General features: G+C 32.6%; 1 protein-coding gene across 11 annotated transcripts; it reads left to right on the top strand.

Annotated features, from left to right (window-relative positions):
• Positions 1 to 3771: 3771 nt before the first annotated feature.
• On the top strand, positions 3772 to 8706 carry LOC121230747 (uncharacterized). Of its 11 annotated transcripts, none has more exons than XM_041116068.1 (7): positions 3772 to 4029; positions 4152 to 4210; positions 6206 to 6338; positions 6864 to 6932; positions 7022 to 7065; positions 7204 to 7345; positions 7863 to 8237. In XM_041116068.1, the coding sequence occupies exons 3-7, from the start codon at positions 6286 to 6288 to the stop codon at positions 7885 to 7887; spliced, it is 333 nt and encodes a 110-aa protein (XP_040972002.1). In that variant the 5' UTR covers positions 3772 to 4029; positions 4152 to 4210; positions 6206 to 6285; the 3' UTR covers positions 7888 to 8237. The 11 variants fall into 11 exon arrangements, 4 of the variants coding, with proteins under 4 accessions (XP_040972002.1, XP_040972003.1, XP_040972005.1 ...); XM_041116069.1 differs by having other exon boundaries at positions 3773 to 4029; positions 4152 to 4229; XM_041116071.1 differs by having other exon boundaries at positions 3773 to 4029; positions 4152 to 6665.
• Positions 8707 to 22116: the final 13410 nt, after the last annotated feature.

Consider the following 22116-nt stretch of genomic DNA (forward strand, 5'->3'; position numbering starts at 1 on the left):
GAGCAACTCCAGTGATGCCTCTAAATAACTCTGCCCTATTGGACCAGAGTCATTCCGTAATCGACCCACAGCCTCCAGAACCAGTGTTGGGCCCAGTGACCCTTGTAACACCCCTTAACCCTAAATCGTCGTCGGAACAGGGTTATGAGGCATTACTGGACATATCAGACAACTTACGAATAATTCACAATTAGTATATCATTCATAGTATAATTTAATAATTAAGTCCTTATATTGGACTCTCGAAGCCCAAAACATGTATTAAAAGTAGAACGAGACTTGTTCGAGTATTCCGGAAAAATTTTCGTAAATTTTTTTTTACAAAAAATTCGACAGTATTTCTGCTTATTTTTACCTAAAACCCCCTGCAAATTCAAACCAAAAACAAACCAATACCAATGTTTCAACCAAAGAATTTTACATCTTAAACACTACTAGATCATGCTTAATCCATTGATTTATTACTTAAATTTTAAAGTGTTAACATATAATGAACTAATTTAAATCTTTCATTTCATTTCAAAATTTAATACCAAATTTACCAATTTATAACTTTAAACTTACATATCATCCAAAATTTCATAACTATTTAATTACAACAAGGCCATTTAACCTATATATATATATGTATATATATATACATTACTCATGTACAACCACCTAGTACATGCCACTTAAACAAAAAGAAGAAATACATCACCAAAATTTTCTTGTTGGAGTCGGGATCTTTCTGGATGCTGAACTGGATCTTGAACTCTAATGACCTGCGCACGGAAACAACCGTACGCTGAGTATTTCATACTCAGTGGTATTACTATAAACCAAACTATTTAACATTAATAAATTACAACATCAACCATAAGCTTTATAAATCATTTAAACTAATTATACATAATTATATATCACTTCATAAATCTTAAATTCATATTTCATTTTTTTCACATACTAATTCAATTCATAATTTAATTCATACATTCTTTCTCATACTTTTTAGTAGTGCCAAATCAATCATTCTCATTTCAAATTTTCAGTTCAATTATTTTCCCTAACAATCTAATGTTCATTATAAAACCCTAATTTAAAATTTCTTTCAATTTAATTTCCTAAAACACAAAACTTATAGCTTCTTTTATAATTTAATCTCTTTTTCAATTCTAACTTAAAATTCATTCAATTAAATCCGTAATTCTTCTTTTTGTTCAACATAACCCATGCTTAAAAACCTAAGAACTTCCAAAACCTTAATTTAATTTCAACAAAACTTTGTTTTAAAACTTCTAAAACATCAAAATTAAGAGAAAATGGCTAAATTTAGCTTACCAATCACTACAGGAAAATAGGGCTTTAGCGGCGTTTTATTAAAAAACGCCACAAAAATTGTAAAACACAGAGCAATAGCGGCGTTTTACCAAAAACGCCGCTAAAAACTGAGCAATAGCGGCGCTTTTGGTAAAACACCGCTAAAAGACAGAGCTTTAGCGGCGCTTTTGGTAAAACGCTGCTAAAAGACAGAGCTTTGGCGGCGCTTTTGGTAAAACGCCGCTAAAAGACAGAGCAATAGTGGCGCTTTTGGTAAAACGCCGCTAAAAGACAGAGCATTAGCGGCGCTTTTGGTAAAACGCCGCTAAAAGACAGAGTAGTAGCGGCGCTTTTGTTAAAACGCCGCTAAAAGACAGAGCATTAGCGGCGCTTTTGGTAAAACGCCGCTAAAAGTCATATAAATCTTAAAATCTTAAACCCCAAAAAATCATAAACATTGCTTTATAACCCCTAAAATAGTAAACCCCTAAATCCTAACAAACCCTAAACACTAAACTATAACCCTTAAAACCCTAAATGACGCAATAGGTGCATTTTTAGCGGCGCTTGGTTATAAACGCCGCTAATGTTAAATTATTTTGTTCAAAACTTCGTCGTTTATCTGTCTTATATATTTTTTACCCACACCTGATACACTTAACATTTTCTCCATTTTTCCCTAGTTCTATTTCCCCTTCTTCCTCATCCTAAATCCCTAAAGTATTATCACCCATTCCCAAATTCGACATCCAAATCCCTAACGAATTTAATAATAATAAAAAAAGTAATTTTAATAATTAAACTTAAATTCAGAAATTTGAAACATAGAGGAATTAAATTCTTAAGAATAGAAATATAATGACTAAATTTTAATTTTACGAAAAGTACAAATACTTATCTCATATTTTAGCTTTTACAGATTAAGTGGTTTAGTATTCAATTTGTTAAAGTATGTTAAGAGAATTACTTTTTCTTTTTTAATATTTAACACTCCTATGTGAGAAAATATTATTTAACTCGTATATTTATTAAAAGTTTATATAAAAATTAATTTAAAATTGTTATTTTAATCATAAAGTTAATTGTGTTTCAAATTTTTATTATAGAAAAATATTTGTTAAAAATGAAAAAAATTAAAATATTGTTATTTAAAATAATTTTAAAGTTTTTTGGGTATATGACTTATTGTTTTTTAATTTATATATTAAATAAATTCTTATATAATAGTAAAAGAGATAGTCTTAATAAATTTTAAAATATTGAATTAATTATCATTATAGTTTAAGATTTATGGCTTAGCGTATATGATTTAGGGTTTAAAATATAAGAGTTACTATTTTAAGATTTATGGATTATGGATTATGGGTTTATGGATTATGGTTTACAGTTTATGGTTTAAGGGTTGGGATTTAAGGTTTAGGTGTTAGGGGTTAGGGGTTATGTGTTAGGGGTTATGGGTTATGGATTTAAGGGTTATGTTGTATGATTTAAGGTTTAGGGGATAAAAGTTAGGGGTTTAGGTTTAGATTAGTTAATTAGTATTTTTTAATTTATATATTAAATAATTTCTTATATATTCGTAAAAGAGATAATATTAAGGCTCCGTTTGTTTGCAGGTAAAATGTTTTCTGGAAAATAATTTCTGGAAAATGATTTACTTTTCTGGTGTTTGGATGAATCTGTGTAAAATATTTTCTATTGTTTGGCAGATTTCTTGAAAATATTTTGCTGAAAAGCTGTTTTAATAAAAATTTATATATTTAAGAATTTATTATCTTTTCCTTGTTTGATTGAGTTTACTTTATATATATATATTAATAAATTTATATTTTAAATTTATATATTAATAAAAAATTTTCCTTCATATTTTACCCGGGTATAATACGTTGCTGCTGGTGCTCTGTTTGAAATTCTTACTTTACCCGGTTAAAGTGTGTTGAAACTCCAACAACATATTATACTTGTTATGGAAATATTTTAAGCAGCTTTCTTTTCTAACATTCACTGGTTTACATAAGAAAAAGACAATTCTAAATATCCCAACTCATATCTCCATTTTATGATGAAATTTGTTAAATGATGAAATTTTATGTAATCAATTAATGCTTTTATATTTAAAAATATTTAATCTAAACAATTTGATATATAAAAATATATAAAAAATTAAAATTTAATCTAATTATTTTAAATATTACTTAAATTTTAAAAAAATTATTTAAAATTAATATAAAAGATATAAAAATTTAATATAAAAATTATAAAAAAGTCAAAAATTAGCGGCGTTTATAATAAAAACGCCGCAAAAGACAAGCAATAGTGGCGTTTATATAAAACACCGCAAAAGGCAATCAATAGCGGCGTTTATGATAAAAACGCCGCAAAAAGTAATTTATTTTAAATAAAACGGTACCGTTTTGATAAAATATGCGGCTAAATTTTAGTTTTGATTGAAACGACGCCGTTTTATTTCTCTCCCTCCCCAATTCCCTTCTTTCCCGATTCCACTCTCTTTCTCAGCCATTCTCAGCCTGTACTTCTATTTCTCTCCCCCGATTCCCTTTTCTTTCCCAATTCCCTTTTCTTTCTCAGCCTTTCTCTGACTAAGCCATTTGCCTCAATCATAGTTCCCTCGAAACCCTCATTTTCTCCCAAATCATAGTTCCCCCAAAACCCCAAAATTTCCCTAAATCAAACCCATTTGCTGTCTCCCTCTCTCTTTTCGATCGACAGGTATTATAATTTTCTAATCAAACCCAAAGCTCCTTCTTTCATTTTGATTTCATTGCAGCAAGCAAGCCGTTTATTTTTTATTTCATTTCGACTTCGGTTTCACTTCTGTTTTATTTTTGCAGCAAGCAGAAAGATTAAGGGATTTCATTTTGAAATCAAACCCGATTGAAGGCTACCTTTGGCGAGTCCATCAAATCAAGATACTCTTATTTACTTGTTCTTTTGAATCCTAGACTTTAGCATGCTGACATTTATATTTTTTTTCTTTTGTGTTCTTTAGTATATGCCATCTATTGGGAATTTTATTGTTGTTCTCTTTCCCTCTGCGTATGTAGTTAGTTTCCTATTATGGGAATTTATTTTGTTGGTTTTGATTTCTGTGTTTGATTTTGGCTTTTTGGTTCTTTGAGTCGGAAGATTGATGGCCTTTTATGGGCTAGTTTGATTTATATTGGCATTTATACATGATTGGAAAATGGTTTAATATGTATAGATTCTCCAAGACTAGAAACTTTATCCTTGATGTTTCAAGTTACTGAATGATGAACTTGGCTGTCTTGAAACTACAACCTACACATGAGTGACCTTCGATACCATAAACATGTTTTCGGTTATCAGTTCAGTGTTTTCTCATGTGATCATTGGTAGAAGCAATTCCTTGTAGGATTAGATAGTTTAGGTTAGATAACCCGACCTATATTGAATTGCTTGCTCTATTTATTGTGTTTTGGTTTCAATGGTCAATATTCTGGGCTTATTAAACTCTAAAAATGCATGTCACCAGTCATCCTCATGAAAACATGCCTCAAAAACACTCTTTGCTTCTGCTGTTATGCTTGTGCTGCCTTACACTCAAATATTTATGTTACCAATCTTAGCTGGTCCAGTCACCTTTTCTTCCATGATCTTCTGCATATTGTGTAACGTTAATACATCCTTCCTTATCCTGCATTGCTTTTACACTGTTAAATAGCGGGTAGTAGCTATCCCTGAAGTTTTCTAGCGAACTTTAGAGTCATAAAAACCCTGGCTAAAGACTTCCTGATTCTGAAATTTGCTGCCTTGCGTTGGAGGGCACCTATTGATATAATTAATAATTACGACCTTTTTTAGGTAAAATAATGTGAATTTGCATTTAATTAAATTGTTTATTTACCATAGAATCTTTTTTTCGCAAGCCCCATGATATATATTTTCATTTCTCATTATTTTCTTCTAAGATCTTTTTATCATAATACTAAATCTACAGTTAATGGCTCTCTACCATCTTAAAAGTTGAATTATAGTCTAAATCACCATTTTTTTCCCTTTAATTTCTTCGGTTAATAATTAGTACGGTAAACGTGGACCAATTGCCATCTTTAAAATTAGTTGAAATGACTCTTGAAACCCACAAAAAAGCTGGTACACTTCTCAAATTTTTATTTTTATTTTGGTGGAAAACATTTCTCAAAATTTTAACCACGGTGTGACAAGAGATATGTATTTCTTCTTAACTTGGCGAGCTATACAGACTTCGCCAATACAAATTAGTCACGCTTCATAATTGTGAATCGGTAAGCAACTCACCATTTTTCTATATAAAAAAACATTTGGGCAAATCAAATTTATTATACATTTTCATGACAAGTCTCGCCAGCTGTTATCAATTTTATTATGAGCATGCCTCGCCATTTTCTTTTTATTTTGGTATATATCATTAAAGCTTGGCAGTATACATACTATTGGTGCTTATAATTTGCTCATATCGTTGGCTGTCATTAGTGATACCGTAACTGCATATTTGTTTTATTTTCTCCTTAATCCTCAAGTCATGCTTTAAGAAATACACTCAATTGAAGTTTGGAGCAACTCTATCCTCTTTTAGTTCTCTGATCTTATGAATGTGCAGAGCATGTTTGTAATGTCTCTGTCATAGTGGCTTCATCATATGATATTAATTACTATGTTACACATTGATGGTTAGAAAGCTGTAATTAATTATTTTTTATTCAATTTGATGGCTCGGAATAAATTGTTTGTGGTGACGCATGCATATTCACGTAACAGATGATGTGATTGTTATACATAGCTACTACATGAGTTGAGACCTGATGAGAGTAAGTTGGAGAATAGCCTGTGTTATCCAAAAATTAGTATTTTGTTCTAACAATCACTCTTTTGCATGCTAACTCAGCATATTACAGTGACATCTGTGTCGGATCAATTGCTTGCCGGCTGGAAAAGAAGGAAGGTGGGGCTATCCATTTGTACATCATGACATTGGGGTTATCCATTTGCCAGCATATTACCCTAGACTTCTGTGATGAGTTAAATGGATTTAACTCAATTGAATAATGATTAATTCACTTGTTTTAAGTGTTTTTTTTTTCATTTTATATTTTTTATATAAAAATTATATATACTTAAATCACAAAATGATAACTAAACTATACTTATTTTGCCAAATTGATATTTAAACTTTTTTGTTGTCATAAGTGGTACTTAAACTATACCACTTACCCATTTTATCTCTGTTGTTAAAGAAATTCCCTTAACCAATCATTTTGTGGCACGATATAATTTTTAACCAATCTTTTTGCACCGGTTGAGTATGCAATGAAGCTACGCAAGCCTATGATCTATGGTGCTACCAGGTTATTTGTGAACATCAATTGCTCTGTCCTTTTTGTATTGTTTTATATTGTTGTGTCAATTTTCCCTTGTAATGTGCAGCCATCTTGAGAGGACTAAAGTTCTAGTCATGATGTGAACACTATTTTATTCAATTTGGGTTAATTATATCCACTAAGCTGAAGCTTTCTGTTATACTAATAACTATTTCCCTATTACAGGAGCACGCTACTGCTGCCCTCCAGTATTTCCTTGGAATCAGAAGTAAAACAGCATTGCATTCTCTTTTGGTATGGTCTCTATATAAATGTCTGAACTATTATTCAATTTTTTGCAGCTATTTCGTGCTAATGATGTACGTATGCATTTCCTTTTGTAGCACTGAATATGCAGCTACCAAATTTTATTCACCAAAGTCTGCAAGTATGGTTTGCTTTCTCTTTCATTTTTTTTCTCATTCTCTAATAATTCTCATTAGCTTGTATTCTTCTCTGGTAATAAAACGATGAACCCTTTGGTACAATAAATGCGGACGGCTATTGGCAATGGACAGGCAATCAGCTTTAATCTTACCTCCTGTACATTGTCCTTATCGAACTCTTTCTGTTTCAAAACAATCATCGACTCAATCTATTTCCTCAACATTAGATCAAGGTTCTAATGCCCCTGAAGCTTATCATATCGGTTGCTTCTCGGATAACACGTAAGTTCACTCTACTTTCTGTTAACCAAGGTATATTAGCTAAAGCTAGGAAATAGAAACATCAAATTGATACTAGTGAGTGATGAAAACAAGGTTTCTATATTTAATTACTTTAGGTGATCGAATGAGAATGTTTTAGGACATGTGTATTACATGATGTGATATGCAAATATGCTTATGTGTATGTACGCATGCTAAAAAAAGACATGGATTTAATTATGTTCTGGTGTTGATTTTATTTCTGCATGCTTAATTTAGTAAAAATGTTGTGTATTCATGGAATTTTTGCAACGATTCTTTTTATATAAAAAGTAAAGGAGCATTCTGGAATTAAGATGAAATGTAAGATTTTTAGAAGCAAATTAATCAATTAATACTTTTAATCACATGTATTAATCTATTACAATTTATTCTTATTTTGTTTTATTTATATACATGGTTTCCACAGGAATGAAATTTGATAACATTAATTCATGAAATATGATAAACCCTGTTTTTATATATTCTGAAAGCTCAGAAGAAGGCACTACTGGATCATGTAAAGTTTTATTTTGGCTGCTAACAACGAAAAGGTCTTCTAATTCTCTCATCAAATGGAATTAAAAAGATGAAGTGAAGCTCTCTATGAAATAACTTGTTCACTTAAATTCTTTTTACTTGCCATTATAGATTTTGAACTACTTTAATCTCTGAACTGTTAAAAAACTTAGCTTGTTTTCTTGCTTGTGTCTGCCATTCCAATCTTATCAGGATGATGCAATATGTGCCTTCCTATGTGATAATAAATTTGAAACCAAATTCCACAGTTTCGCTTTCTTTCATGTTTGATGTGCTAGTATCTTTAGGTTATCTTTGAATGAGAGAAATGAAATGATTTGTTTGGTTGGCTTGATATATATCTATATTTAATGGTAATTGGAGATATGTTTTGAGTGATTAGGAATATTAGTCCTTTTGGTGCATACAGGGACCAGTTTCTATTAGTAGTAGTAGTTTTAAGTTGGTTAAGTATTTGTGAGGCAATAGTGTGCCCTAAGATCTTATAGATTATGATTGAACCTTCACAGGAAAGGCAGAGATTGAAGCTCAAATCTTAGCTGCTGAAGCAGCAGCAAAAATGAAGGCAGAGGTTGAGCTGAAAAAGCAACGGGAAAGAGAAGAGAAGCTACTGGAATTACATTACAAAAGGTTTTTATCTTTTTCTTGCGTTTTCTTTTTTGTCCTTATTATGTTTATATAGTGGAGGGTTTTAGAGGCTAGAACACTGTAATACCATATAGTATATACAAAATATGAAACAGACCATGCCATTATTTATTGAACAGGTAAAAAACACTTGAGTTCTAACTTTTGAATTTTAATTGTGCTATTAATTTATTATTTTAAATTGTAAATTTAAATTCATTAATTTTTGTATTTAGTTTTAAAGTTAAAATTTTAATAGAAAATTTTTATATTTATATCATTCAATATTTTGATAATGAATTTTAAATTTTTTATATTTTCCACGATTTTTATAATATTTTATAAATTTTTTTTTGAATTTCATGACCTTTAGCGGCGTTTGCGGGAAAAGCGCCGCTAAAGGTCATGACCTTTAGCGGTGTTTTTTTCAAATAAACGCCGCAAACGTTAGCGGCGTCGGAAATAGTGGCGTTTTTAGCGGCGCGTGGAAAAACGCCGCAAATAGTTTTAGTGGCACTTGAAAGCGCCGCTAAAGGCAAAAAAAAGCCGCTAAAAGTCGATTTTGCTGTAGTGAATTAAACTTGAAGCTTTAAAATCTCAATTTTCCCCTTTTTTTTCTTTCCCTTTTTCTTCCCCTATTTTCGTTTTGTTCTCTGCTTCTTTTCAGTTCTCCTTTCTTTTACTTTCTTTTTATTCTATTTACTTATTTCTTTTAGTTATTTTATATTACTTTAATATTAAGTAAACAAATTATTTTATAACAAATGTTCCAATATTTTTATTACAATTGTCATTATTCAATTTGTTTACTATAAAAAATCTTATAATATAATTATTATTGTAATAGGCCAATTTTGGCCTGGGCCCGAAAAAATAATAACCGAAGCCAAAGGATGCAACCAGTCGAAAACAAGCCAAAAATGGCTAAATTGAAAGACAATCATTAAATTGTGGCCAAATAAAAAAGATGGAGAAAGCCAAGGGTTTATCAAATTTTGTTGACTTGGTAAAAGGCTAAAAATAGAAATATATTATTTTTATTTTATTTTTTTATTAAATTAGTTAGGCTATTTTTAGTAAACTTATTAAATTAATTAAGTTATTTTTAGTAAATTCCATGTATATAAATAGGGGTATTTTGTTTTTTGAAGGAGAACGAATTACTTTTGGAGGACTTTTGGTATTCTTACTTCAATTTAAAATTGAATTATTCTCTCTTTTCCTATTTTCAGTGGAATTAAATTATTTTCTTTTCCCTTTCAATTACGTGGGAATTTTGTCCATTTCATTTCAATTTCTTTGTTTTTCTAAATTCGTCGGATTGCTTTTAGCCCTTCTATTGTTATTTGTTTTGCAATTAAGTTTTCATTATTCTTAATTTTTGCCCTAAAATTTGTTTTGACTACATTTTAGTCTTCCTTGAAGCTGTGTGTTTTGGAGGGTGGGGATTATTTCTATTTTGGTCCCTCCTTGTTATTCGCACGTTCAAATTGGTCCATTTTCTTTTATTTATTTCTGATTTGCCCCAGAATTTTGCTTTAAGGTTCGATTTAATCCTTTTTTATTTTCACTATTTTATTATCAAATTAACTAATTTAATATATTATTCCTATTATTTTTACGTTTCTGTTTATATTTATTTTGTTATTTTAATACTATTATTATTTATCTAATTTTTATTTATCTATTTATATTTCTACTATTATTATGTTTCTATTTATTATATTTTTATTTCTATTTATATACTAATATTATTTTCATTATTACTTTTTTTTCTTATATATGTTTTTTATTCTTGTTATTAACATTCTATTTATTTATTTATTTATTTTATATTTTTTGTTATTATCTATTTTAACTTTTTATATAACGCTCATTTCAATTTTATACATTATTTACTTTAATATTTTCATATATTATGTATTTCAAACTTTTTTACACATTATATATTTTGAATTGTTTATATAATATTTTTAAAGAGTTTTATACATTATTTTATCTTGAATGGATACTAATTTTTTTTAAAATTATTTTATATACTTTAATCGCTTTTATAACATCCACTTTAAATCTTTTTTATGTATTATTTGCTTAGAATTGTTTAATATTTTATTTTAGATTTTCTTACTTTATATTTATTTGTTATTTGTGATTTATTATTATAACATTTTGTTTATGAATTATTACTTTGCGTTGTACATTATTTATTCCATCGTATTTTATTCGCTTAAAGGGTCGTGTTTTAATAGCATTTAAGTTGTAAAATCATTTTATTCAAAAGTTTTCAAAATAAGGCAATACTCGGTATTTGGCATCTTCGAGAAGATTGTGCCCTAACTTACTGGGTTCCAATTTTCCTCGTTGAATCTAAGTAATCGGGTACCCTTTTTCAATCAAAATATATAAGTTTCAAATAAAAGCTTATTCTCAGGAATTCGAGGTGTTGTGTCCTAACTCACTGGATATGACATTTTGTATCCCGAGATAAAGATTTCTAAAAAATAAGAAAATATTTCGTGTTTAGAAATTCGAGAAACCGTGCCCAATCATGCTGGGTTTCGATTTTTTGTTCAACAGAATAACTAAATACCCTTTTGAAATTTCATCCATGTTCTCTTAAATTAAAACAAGGTAATATTTTGTGTTTGGAAATTCGAGAAATCGTGCCCAATCGTGCTGGGTTTCGACTTACCGTTTGACCAGATAGCCAAATATCCTTTTGAAATTTCAAATGCATGAGTTTTGAAAATTATAAGATGATCTTGTATCGAGGGTTTGAAATGTTGTGTCCTATCGTGCTGGATATGATATTTTATTCCTTCTAAGCGAGAGAATTTCAATATCCAATACAAGTTATCCAAACGTTTTAAAGGAATTGTATTTTAAAGTCTTTTTCAAATTTTCAACATTAGGACATTACAGTACCAATTTTGGGGGTTGCGAGGGTGCTAATCCTTCCTCACGCTTAACTGACTCCCGAATCCATTTTCTAGTTTTTCGTAGACCAAAAATGTTGTTTCAATAAACCGAAATGCTTTATTAAAATGATCGATCACAAGGTGACCCGATCACACCTAAACAAAAAGGATTGGTGGCGACACCATTTTCGTTTTAAAGCCGACCTCCATTTTTCAAAATAAAAATGGTTTCGACAATTATCACTTACTTATTATATAAGAAATTATATATATATTTTACACATTTACCAATAATAATTATGCACTTGTCTTATTTCATAATATAATATCAATTTAATAATTATTAATATATATAAATATCTTTTACTTATTATTTAAGAAAATATATAAATATATATATTTTTACATGTGTATAAATACACATATCACACATGTACACTTTTATCATCATACATTTGGCACAAATTTTAATTTATTTATAATCTAATAACAAATTTTAAATCAAATAATAATAATAATAATAATAATTAATAAAATCTAATTTTTCTATCTATTTTGCCGCCTCAATTATTACAAATGGCTTAATTTCTATTTTAATCCCTTTTTCTTTCTATTGTTTTAGAATTAAACTTTTAACCTTTACTCAATTTAGTCCTTTTTACTAATTACTCTAAATTAAACTAGTTTCACCTAAATAAAACCTAATTAGACATATAACTAGACTCATAATTATTTCTAATAACTATTTACGAATCCGTTTCACTAAGACGGAGGCCCAATAATGTACTTTTCTGGTGCCCACGGATTTTGATCATTATATTTCTCCCCCTAATAAATTTTGTCCTCGAAATTTACTTGAGAAAATGTGAGGATACTGAGCTTTCATTATCTCTTCTAGTTCCCAAGTTACTTCTTTCACCTTATGATTTCTCCATAACAATTTCACTAATGGAATTCGTTTATTTCTCAACTCTTTTATTTCCCAAGCTAATATCTAAATCGGGCTCCTCTTCGTAAGACAAATCTGATCGAATCTCAATGTCTTCAGTGGGAATTTGAATAACATGGGAAGGATCTGATCTGTACCTCCGAAGCATAGAGACATGAAAAACATCGTGAATCTTCTGTAACTCTAGAGGCAAAGCTAATCGATAAGCAACCGGTCCGATTCTTTCAATTACTTCATTCGACCCAATGTAACGAGGACTCAATTTTCTTTTGTGACCAAACCTCAAAACTTTCTTCCAAGGCGATACCTTCCGAAACACTTTATCATCCACAGAATACTCTATATCCCGTCGCTTCAGATCTGCATAAGATTTTTGTCTGTCAAAAGCTGCTTTCAATCTATCTCTGATTTTTTTAACTATTTTTTCTGACTCCTGAATTAATTCCGGCCCAATTACTTTTCTCTCATTTAATTCTATCCAACATACCGGTGCTCAACATCTTCGACCATATAATGTTTCATATGGAGCCATCTAAATACTAGATTGGAAACTATTATTATAAACAAACTCAGCTAACGGTTAGTAACGTTCCCAACCTAATTCAAAATCAATGATACAAGCCCAAAGCATATCTTCTAGTATCTGAATTACCCGTTCAGACTGTCCATTGGTTTGTGGATGAAATGCAGTACTAAAATTAAGTCTGGTACCCAAAGAATCATGCAACAGCCTCTAAAATCTCGATGTAAATCGTGGATCCTGATAAGAAATTATAGACACTGGAATACCATGCAGTCTCACAATTTCTCGAATATAGACTTCAGCAAGTTTTTGTAATAATCAGTCGGTTCTAACTGCTATAAAATGAGCTGACTTCGTAAGTCGATCTACAACCACCCAAATAGCATTTTTCTTACTTGCCGACGATGACAATCCCATAACAAAATCCATAGTAACACAATCCCATTTCCATTCAGGAATACTAATAGGATGAAGTAAACCTGTCGGTACCTGATGTTCTGCCTTTATCCGCTGACAAGTCAAACATTTACCGACATATTCAATTATATCTTTCTTCATCCCTGACCACCAATAAAGCTCCCGTAAATCATGATACATTTTTGTTCCACCAGGATGCAATGCAAAGGTGTCATCATGTGCTTCTCGAAGAATTAACTCTTTTAGTTCAGAAGTAGTGGAACAAATCCAGTTTTGAAACCTCAAACAATTATGCTTGTCAATATTAAAACTCTCGGTTCTACCATGTACCAATAATAATTATGCACTTGTCTTATTTCATAATATAATATCAATTTAATAATTATTAATATATATAAATATCTTTTACTTATTATTTAAGAAAATATACAAGTATATATATTTACATGTGTATAAATACACATATCACACATGTACACTTTTATCATCATACATTTGGCACAAATTTTAATTTATTTATAATCTAATAACAAAATTTTAAATCAAATAATAATAATATTAACAATAATAATTAATAAAATCTAAGAAAAATGTCTAATAATATTTTTCTATCCATTTTGTTGCCTCAATCATTACAAATGGCTTAATTGCCATTTTAATCCCTTTTTCTTTCTATTGTTTTAGAATTAAACTTTTAATCTTTACTCAATCTAGTCATTTTTACTAATTACTCTAAATTAAACTAGTTTCACCTAAATAAAACCTAATTAGACATATAACTAGACTCATAATTATTCCTAATAATTATTTACGAACCCGTTTCACTAAGACGAAGGCCCAATAATGTACTTTTCCGGTGCCCACGGATTTTGGGTCATTACAACCCTCTCTAGAATCCGTAGCATGGCTTGGGACAGTGCGTCGTCCCAAACATACGATCATGAGACTCTGACCAAATCTCTGTTGTGGGCGATACCGACGTCTCGCTAGTATCCAGATTCAGAATCGTATCTGACACTAAGGACTCGGCTCGAGCCCCTCTACGGCCTCTAGTACCTTGACCACGAGTACCACGTGAGCTTATCATAATTTCGAATTATTATGTATTAAAATTTTTGTGCAAATCAGTTTACAGTTTCGATATTAGTTAACAGATATTTTATGCAGTAAAGTTATCAGAGTATTCAGAGTTTGTTATCGCAAGTCGCAGTTTACTACGGTTTTCAGTTTACACTACCTAGAGTGTTTCGATAAAGTCTACTACCTATAGTAGTTTCATAGCATACAACAACATTTTCAACAGTTCCAAACAGTATATTTTAGGCATACTTCCAGAAAATCCTAAATAGAGTTTCAGGAACTTACAGGATCGGCGCCGGAGACTCGGAGTACCACGGTTTATCAAAAATATTTTAGATTGTTTTGCAAATCACTTCTTAAAAACCAAATTTAAAACCCAATCCACAATTGAGTTTTGTAACCTAGCTCTGATACCACTAAATGTAATACCCCAAACTCGGCTTGAACGTTATGGCTGAATTTGACGATGTCACGTGAGAGTGTTTTTACACAAATCGTATCGATTCACAAAATTGTTCCAATTGTTATCTTTTACTTAGTCGGAAAATGTGAAATAGTCGTATTGTTTTGAAAATATTTTTTTATCGCGGAAGCTTTTAAAACCCATTTATTGTTAACATTCTAAGAAACTGTTTCTATTTTCGAAAAACGCTTAGCTCATTTTAAGGAAAACCATAATTTGACGTTGCAGTTTATAACCCATGTTCACAGCTCAAAAACCCAAATTAAAAACCAGAAGTCCAAGTCTAAAATACATCAAAATTCCCAAACAAATAAAGAATAAGCAATAGTAGAAAGTTCATAAACCAAAATGTATGTGGTTGTGGTCACTGTCGAGTCCTTCACTGCACCGATCCGCCTACTGCTAGGGATTACCTAAACAGATAAACAAATAAAGGTGAGTTTTCACAAACTCAGTGTGTACATCCCTACAGTTCAGCATGCATTCAGACAGATAACAAAATACAGTCATAACTCGAGTTTAAAACCTTTTACAGAATCGGTGTGGGCGTTGGCCCACTCGGAAATAGAATCAAATACAATCTTAGGGCCTTAGCCCATCTCAGATATAGCATGTATAACAGATCAGAATAACAGAAACATGTCCACCAACCCTACACGCCAACTTCGTCCAATCTAACACACTATGTGGGGAAAAAATTGACCCACCCATCCCTGCACACCAAATAAGGGGATAAAATCAACCCATCCAACCCTACACACCATAGAGTAACGTAACGCGGCACATATAAAAAATATGCAGCTTAGCTGCCAGATAACAAGCTTATAAAGCCTTTCAAAAACTTCCTTCATTTCATCAAACCCATCCCTATGCAATGCATCATACAATATGGCATGCTATAATGTAGATAAAGAGTTCATAAATTTATTTTAGAACAGTTCAGATATTCATGCTAGGTATAACATGCTAACACATACATCACAGTATCATATCATAGACTAAGGCTCTAAGTAAAACTTACCGGCCCTATGACAGATCACAGTCGACTTGGGCAACCCGTGCAACCTTACAAAATATTTCAGAAAAAATAAGTTCACACGCCAATGTGGCCTGCCCATGTGGCCCACACGGCTCAAATTGGCCTTGGCTGTATGGATCACAGAATTCCCACACACTTGTATGGCCCACATGCCCCAATTGGCTTAGCCCGTGTCTAGCAGACGGCCTCGCTAACCTTTACACGATCGTATCCATCGCGCCTGTGTCTCTTTCGCACGACCTGGTTCGTCAACTATACGCCAGTGTGCTACGACACGGCCTACCACATGGGCAACCACACGCCCGCATGACATCGACAGAATCATTTTTGACTTCTACTTATTCTCATTTTCAGTGTGTTCAGAGTACACACCTGGTTTGTTTAATGCCTTAACCACTCCCGAGACGATCAGAACCTACAGATTGAAAAGTCAAACCTCAATATTAGCCTTAATCCATTATTCACATAAACCTTAAAACTGTCAATACCTCAATTTAGCGCAAACAACACCCCTGAAACCCCAACGTACTAGACTAAAATTTCACCGAAGGGAAAGCCTACTCCAACAGATCCCTTGCTGTCAACAACATAAAGAACCTCTGATCAATAATTTAGGACCAAAACTACAATCATGCTTAACACACTTACCAAAAAAATAGAGCCGAGTGCGATTCCACAAAGTGAAAATAAAGAAACCGGAAAGGAAGAGTAGCCGAATTTGTAAAGAGATAAAAAGAGAAGAAAAAACGGCAGCAAGAGGGGTAGGAAGGAAGAAAATTTGGTAGAGAGTCAAAACTTTTTAGAAACAGGAAAAAGAACTGAAAACCTGATAATCTCCCTATTCCAATCTCCTTAATTATTTCCCTCAACCTCTTCACTATCAGAATTTTAGTCCATCTTAAACATTTACACGACACAAGCAGCAAAATAAATCCCTTGCTCGCACAGGGATTCAAACTCCAGACCTTCAGGCACTTAACACTCCACTTAACCACTAGACCAGCAGGCCCATTCTTGCATATTTTAATAAACCAATACTTATAAGTCTACTAACCAAAGGTAAGGTCTTATTCAAATAAAAACCAAAATTTTTCCCAAGCTAAGGCTTGAATTTAGGACCTCACACACACGCCAGAACACACAACCACTGAAGTAAAAAGACAATTAAGTCAAATAATTATAGAAACAAATTTATAAAATTTAGGGCGTTACAGAGAATGACTAAACGGAGTAATGAAATGATAATTTTTTTTAGTAAAACTAACTGATATTATTAAAAGTCATAAACATGGCAACATGAAAAGAAAAAAACAACAAAAGAAAAGGGGAACAACTGTCTAAGCAAACAAACAATAAAAACTCCTAGAAACTACCAACCTAAAGAATCAGAAAGTAAATCATCTTGAGCCAACAACTAGCACCACTTCAGAATCCAAATATCAGCCAAAATCTCTCTTCACAATTAGAAAAATTGAAACAAGTAAAATGAGAAAACGAAAGCTTTGAACTCAAGCACTACAGATTCATCGAACCTTCTCCATTTTCAAAGCAAAGCAAGAGGATCCTTAGAGACACTAGTTCCAAGCCAGACGGTCCTTCATCACCACCATCATCACTGATTCAGGCACTCCATTAACCCAGCCATCATAAACCTTTCTTCTCCGACCTTCCAACGCCAAAGGGTGAGCCGCTCTATTAACTGTTCAGGGCACAAAAAGGTAAAATACCTCATCAAAATGCAAACCCATTTTACAAATATGATGTGTAATCGACCTGAAAATCAATTTATATTCCCCATTCTTATTAATACTTTTGATAACTGTCAGGGAGTCTCCTTCCACGATTAGACGTCGAAAGCACATCATAGTCAGAAAGATTAATGCCCTTTCGTAAGCACATGCTTCTGTCACAAATGCGTCAACAACATCCTCATAAAGATAAGTTTCTGCCTCTACGATATCTCCTGTAGAGTCTCTGGCTAAAACTGCTGTTGTAGTGAGTCTTTCTACTTTTAGGAAAGCCGCATCAAAGTTTAACTTAATAACTCCATAGTATGGGGGTCTCCAAAGATCCTTGACCATAACTCTAAGAGAAGGAAGGAGATTCTCTTGATTTAGGCTAAAATCTTGTTCATATCCTCGAATAAACCCCAACAATTCTTATAATGAAAATTTTACCCCATCACGGATCGATTTATTTCTATAAACCATAGGCTCTATATGGAAATTGCAATGATTCGTTTTTGTTGTTCATCTGCTATAGAAAACGTTTTAACAAAGCGATTCTTTCAATACAACGAAGCTTCGAATGACGAAACCTTAGCCTACACACACTGTAGAATACCACAAGACCACATCAAATTATCTGAATCCTCCAGATCTACCTTACGCAGTAGGTAAACAACTTTCGTACACCAAGTTTTACGTGCCAGATTACCATAGTGGGGCACTAAATTATTAACCAGCTTCCAACTATGTATTTTAATTTTTTCTGGAATATTCAGCGACCATAAGGCTTTGTAAAATTCTTTGTAATCATCATCATTAGAGGAAGTGTGCGTAATGTTTAGTAAATGTTTTGTAGTTAGGACCAGATACCTACTATTTACTGTGTTTTCCTCAGAACCTTCATATTTCCAAACCATCATGTCCTTCGAGCTACTTCCAGAAATAGGACTAGAAAGAATTCGAGCTACTATAGTTTCGGCAACTAAATCGTAAATAGCTCCCTATTCCAGGTATTAGTTTTAGTCTCAATTAGTTGATTAACAGTCGTCCAAGTAGGCCTAATTTCCTGAGATGAAATTTTGTTATTCTCTCTTCCAGGTAGCCAATAATCGTTCCATATGTTGATGCGATTACCATTACTAACCTGCCACAAGATCCCTTCCCTAATCAACTCCCGAGTGCTGCAAATGCTTCTCTAGGTAAACGAAGGGTAAGAACCAACGTTCGCGATAGTGTATCTAAAAAAGGGAAGTAACGAGCTTTTAAAACTCTGGCTAAAAGACAATAAAGCTGAGATAAAATACGCCAAACTTGTTTTGCTAATAAGGCCTTATTAAACAAAAACAAGTTTTTAAAACCTAACCTACTAGTATACTTCGGTTTGCATAACATTTCCCAACTGCTCCGATGAATACCCTCCAATGTCTTGTTGTTAGACCACTAGAACATATTCATAATGCCTTCAAGCTTATGACATAACGATTTTGGCAAAAGAAAGCATTGCATAGCCTAAAGCGATGTTACCTGCAAGACCGATTTAATAAACACCTCCTTACCCCCCATTGACAGATAGCGTAAACTCCACCCTTCGACTCGTTATCTGAATCGATCAGCGAAATTAGCAAAAGCCCATGTTTTTCTCCTGCCCACCATCATATGAAAACCTAGATACTTCTTTGGATTTAAAGTCACTCGAACTCTCAACAAATTGATAATATCCTCCTTGACACTAGAGGCCACATTAGCTCCAAAATAAATAAGAGATTTGTCAAAATTTACCCGCTGCCCTGAGACCATATCATATTCCTGAATGACATCACGAACCACTCTTGCCTCCTCATACGAGGCATCTCCGAAAAGGATGCAATTATTTGTAAAAAATAAATAATTAATAGATAATCTCTCCCTACCAATAGGTGCAATCAACATCTAGCCTTTCTGTTCGGTATCTTAAATAAGCATTGAAAAACCCTCAGTGCAAATAAAAAACAGATAGGGACTGAGAGGATCTCATTGTCTTAAACCTCTTGATGGGGAAAAACATTTACTATTAATCCCATTAAGGCTAACAGAATAGGAAATAGAACAAATGCATCTCATAATGAGAACGATCCAATCAGCATGAAAACTTTCCCTCTCTTGCCATTCTTCTTCATTTTGAGAGAATGAATGACCTCATAAGCAATCAACACATTATCCGAAATAAGTCTTCTTGGGATAAAAGCCCCTTGAGCTTCATTAACACAATTGCCCAAGATAGCACTCATATGAATTACCAAAACTTTTGCGATAATTTTGTAAACGACGTTACAAAGACTTATGGGTCTGAATTGTGACATATTTTTTGGTTTATCAACCTTGGGGATCAAAATAATGTGCGTTTTATTAATATCTCCTACTTTAGACTGACCATTCAGAATAGATAAACAATAACGGGAAATCTCCGGTCCAATAATAAGCCAGTGCCTTTGAAAAAATTACAGAAAACCCATCAATGTTAGGGGCTTTCAAATGCGCCATCATCTTTATTACATGAGCGATGTCCTCCTCAGTGAACTGTTTTAGCAAATTATCATTCATGCTAGCAGTAACTCTTTTCTCTACTAGGCTAAATAAGTGCTCATCCAATTCCATATCAGAAGCTGAAAAAAGTTTTCTAAAATAATTTGAAGTTATATTTAAAATCTCCTTAGTCGATATAGTCTTTCCACCATTCTCATCTTTTAACTCGAAGATTCGACCACGAAACTAATGTTGAACGGCAATCTTATGGAAGTAACTAGTGTTCTGATCACCATTCCTCAACCAGTTAACTCAGGTTTATTGCTCCCAAAATAACTCTTCCTTATCAGCCTCTAAATTAAGTCCCAATTGAACCTCTGTGATTTCAGTTAAAGTCTCATCAGAAAGTTCCTGATTATAAAGACAATTCAGTATGTCTTCTAAATCAACCCAATTTCTCTTCTCCTCTCTACTTCTGGATTTACTCTATTTTTGTATTTGGTGACCCATTCTCTCTAGTTTACTTGGTATAATTCTAGGTATCTTCCCACCATCTTTTAATCAATTCATCAAAGAAACTTTCTAAACACTATTTAGCCTCAAATTCGAAACGTCTTTGTCTTACTACACTGATCATTCCATCTCACTCTCATGGTATCTAGAAGAATGGGACAATGATCAGAAAATAAATGACTCAAGTGTTCAACCTGATAACTCGAGAAAAGATTCATCCAATTTATCGTAGCAACTTCACGATCTAGACGCTCTCTTATATTTGTAGATTTGAACCTTCCTCTTTCCTATGTGAACCACCGTCCGATAAAACCTAAATCATTGAGACTACAATCCTCTAAAGGCATACGAAATTCTATCATCTGATGCTCTGACCTAAGGTGACCTCCTTTCTTCTTAAAAGAATTTGCAATCTCATTGAAATCCCCTAAAACAACCCAAGGAATAGAGTGGTCGTAACTTAGCTGTCTAAGAAAATCTCAAGAAGCGCCTCTATACCTTCATCTGGATTTCCATAGAACCCCGTTAACTGCTAAGTGTCACTACATTCATTTTCATGAACCCCTACGTCAATATGAGAAGAAGAGAAACTCTTAAGCCCAACCAAATAATTCCCTTTCCAGCCCAATAATAACACTAATCTAGAACCTATCGCCCCGATGTCAATTTCATTCTCAAATCTACACTTCAACCTGCCCAATTTCATCTTTTTAGAACTTAATTTTGTTTTCATAAGAAATAAAATTCGGGGATTAATGGCTCTCAACTTATTCTTGAGCCTTTTTATGGTCCGTGATCTCTCCAAACCACGAACGTTCTAGCTTAGTATTTTTATTGTACCCGACTGTTCTGTTTACCAGAGCTAGCTGATAAATTCGAGGAACCTTTTCCAGCATTAGAACCCAAAAGAGCAAGGGGGCCATTCACTATCCTCTGTCTCTTCTTTCCTTTCAACGTAGCAATTGAGTCGTTTTCCTCTTCTAAAACCAAATCTATGGGCCCATACACCAACCCATCATTATTCGAATCATCTTTGCTCCAATTACGCCATTGGTTTTTCCCATTAGTGATATGTTGTTGATTAGATCCCCAAGGGAATTAAGTTGGGATTAATATCTGATTTCCAGGATTTCCCCCTAAATTTTGCCCTGTATCATTCTCCTCATTTAATAAAATGCTTTGATTGAGACTTTCCAAAATTTCAAAGTTGCACTGTGACCCATTAGCTTCACGCAACCACCTGCTCACTGCTGTGTTCTGACGCCTTGACACCGCACGCAGCGATAAATCCCAGCCAAAAATAATTTTTGATAGCTCAATTCTTAACCAATAAGGGCAATAACTCTCACAATGCCCTAATTTTCCACAAATAAAACAAAACAGACTTAGCTTTTCATACTTAAATCGAGCATAAACAATCATAGACTTCCCAATCTGGATCTTCTTCTTACGTTT

Source organism: Gossypium hirsutum, chromosome A06, assembly GCF_007990345.1.
Source record: "Gossypium hirsutum isolate 1008001.06 chromosome A06, Gossypium_hirsutum_v2.1, whole genome shotgun sequence".
In the NCBI taxonomy this organism is placed as follows: domain Eukaryota; kingdom Viridiplantae; phylum Streptophyta; class Magnoliopsida; order Malvales; family Malvaceae; genus Gossypium; species Gossypium hirsutum.

Excerpts from the sequence above, each read along its gene's own strand:
- LOC121230747 (XM_041116068.1), top strand. The coding sequence starts at position 6,286 with ATGACATTGGGGTTATCCATTTGCCAGCATATTACCCTAGACTTCTGT. Across the intron at positions 6,339-6,863 it reads ACCCTAGACTTCTGTGATGA|GAGCACGCTACTGCTGCCCT; the intron begins GTTAAATGGATT and ends TCCCTATTACAG. Across the intron at positions 7,066-7,203 it reads TTATTCACCAAAGTCTGCAA|CTTTAATCTTACCTCCTGTA; the intron begins GTATGGTTTGCT and ends ACAGGCAATCAG.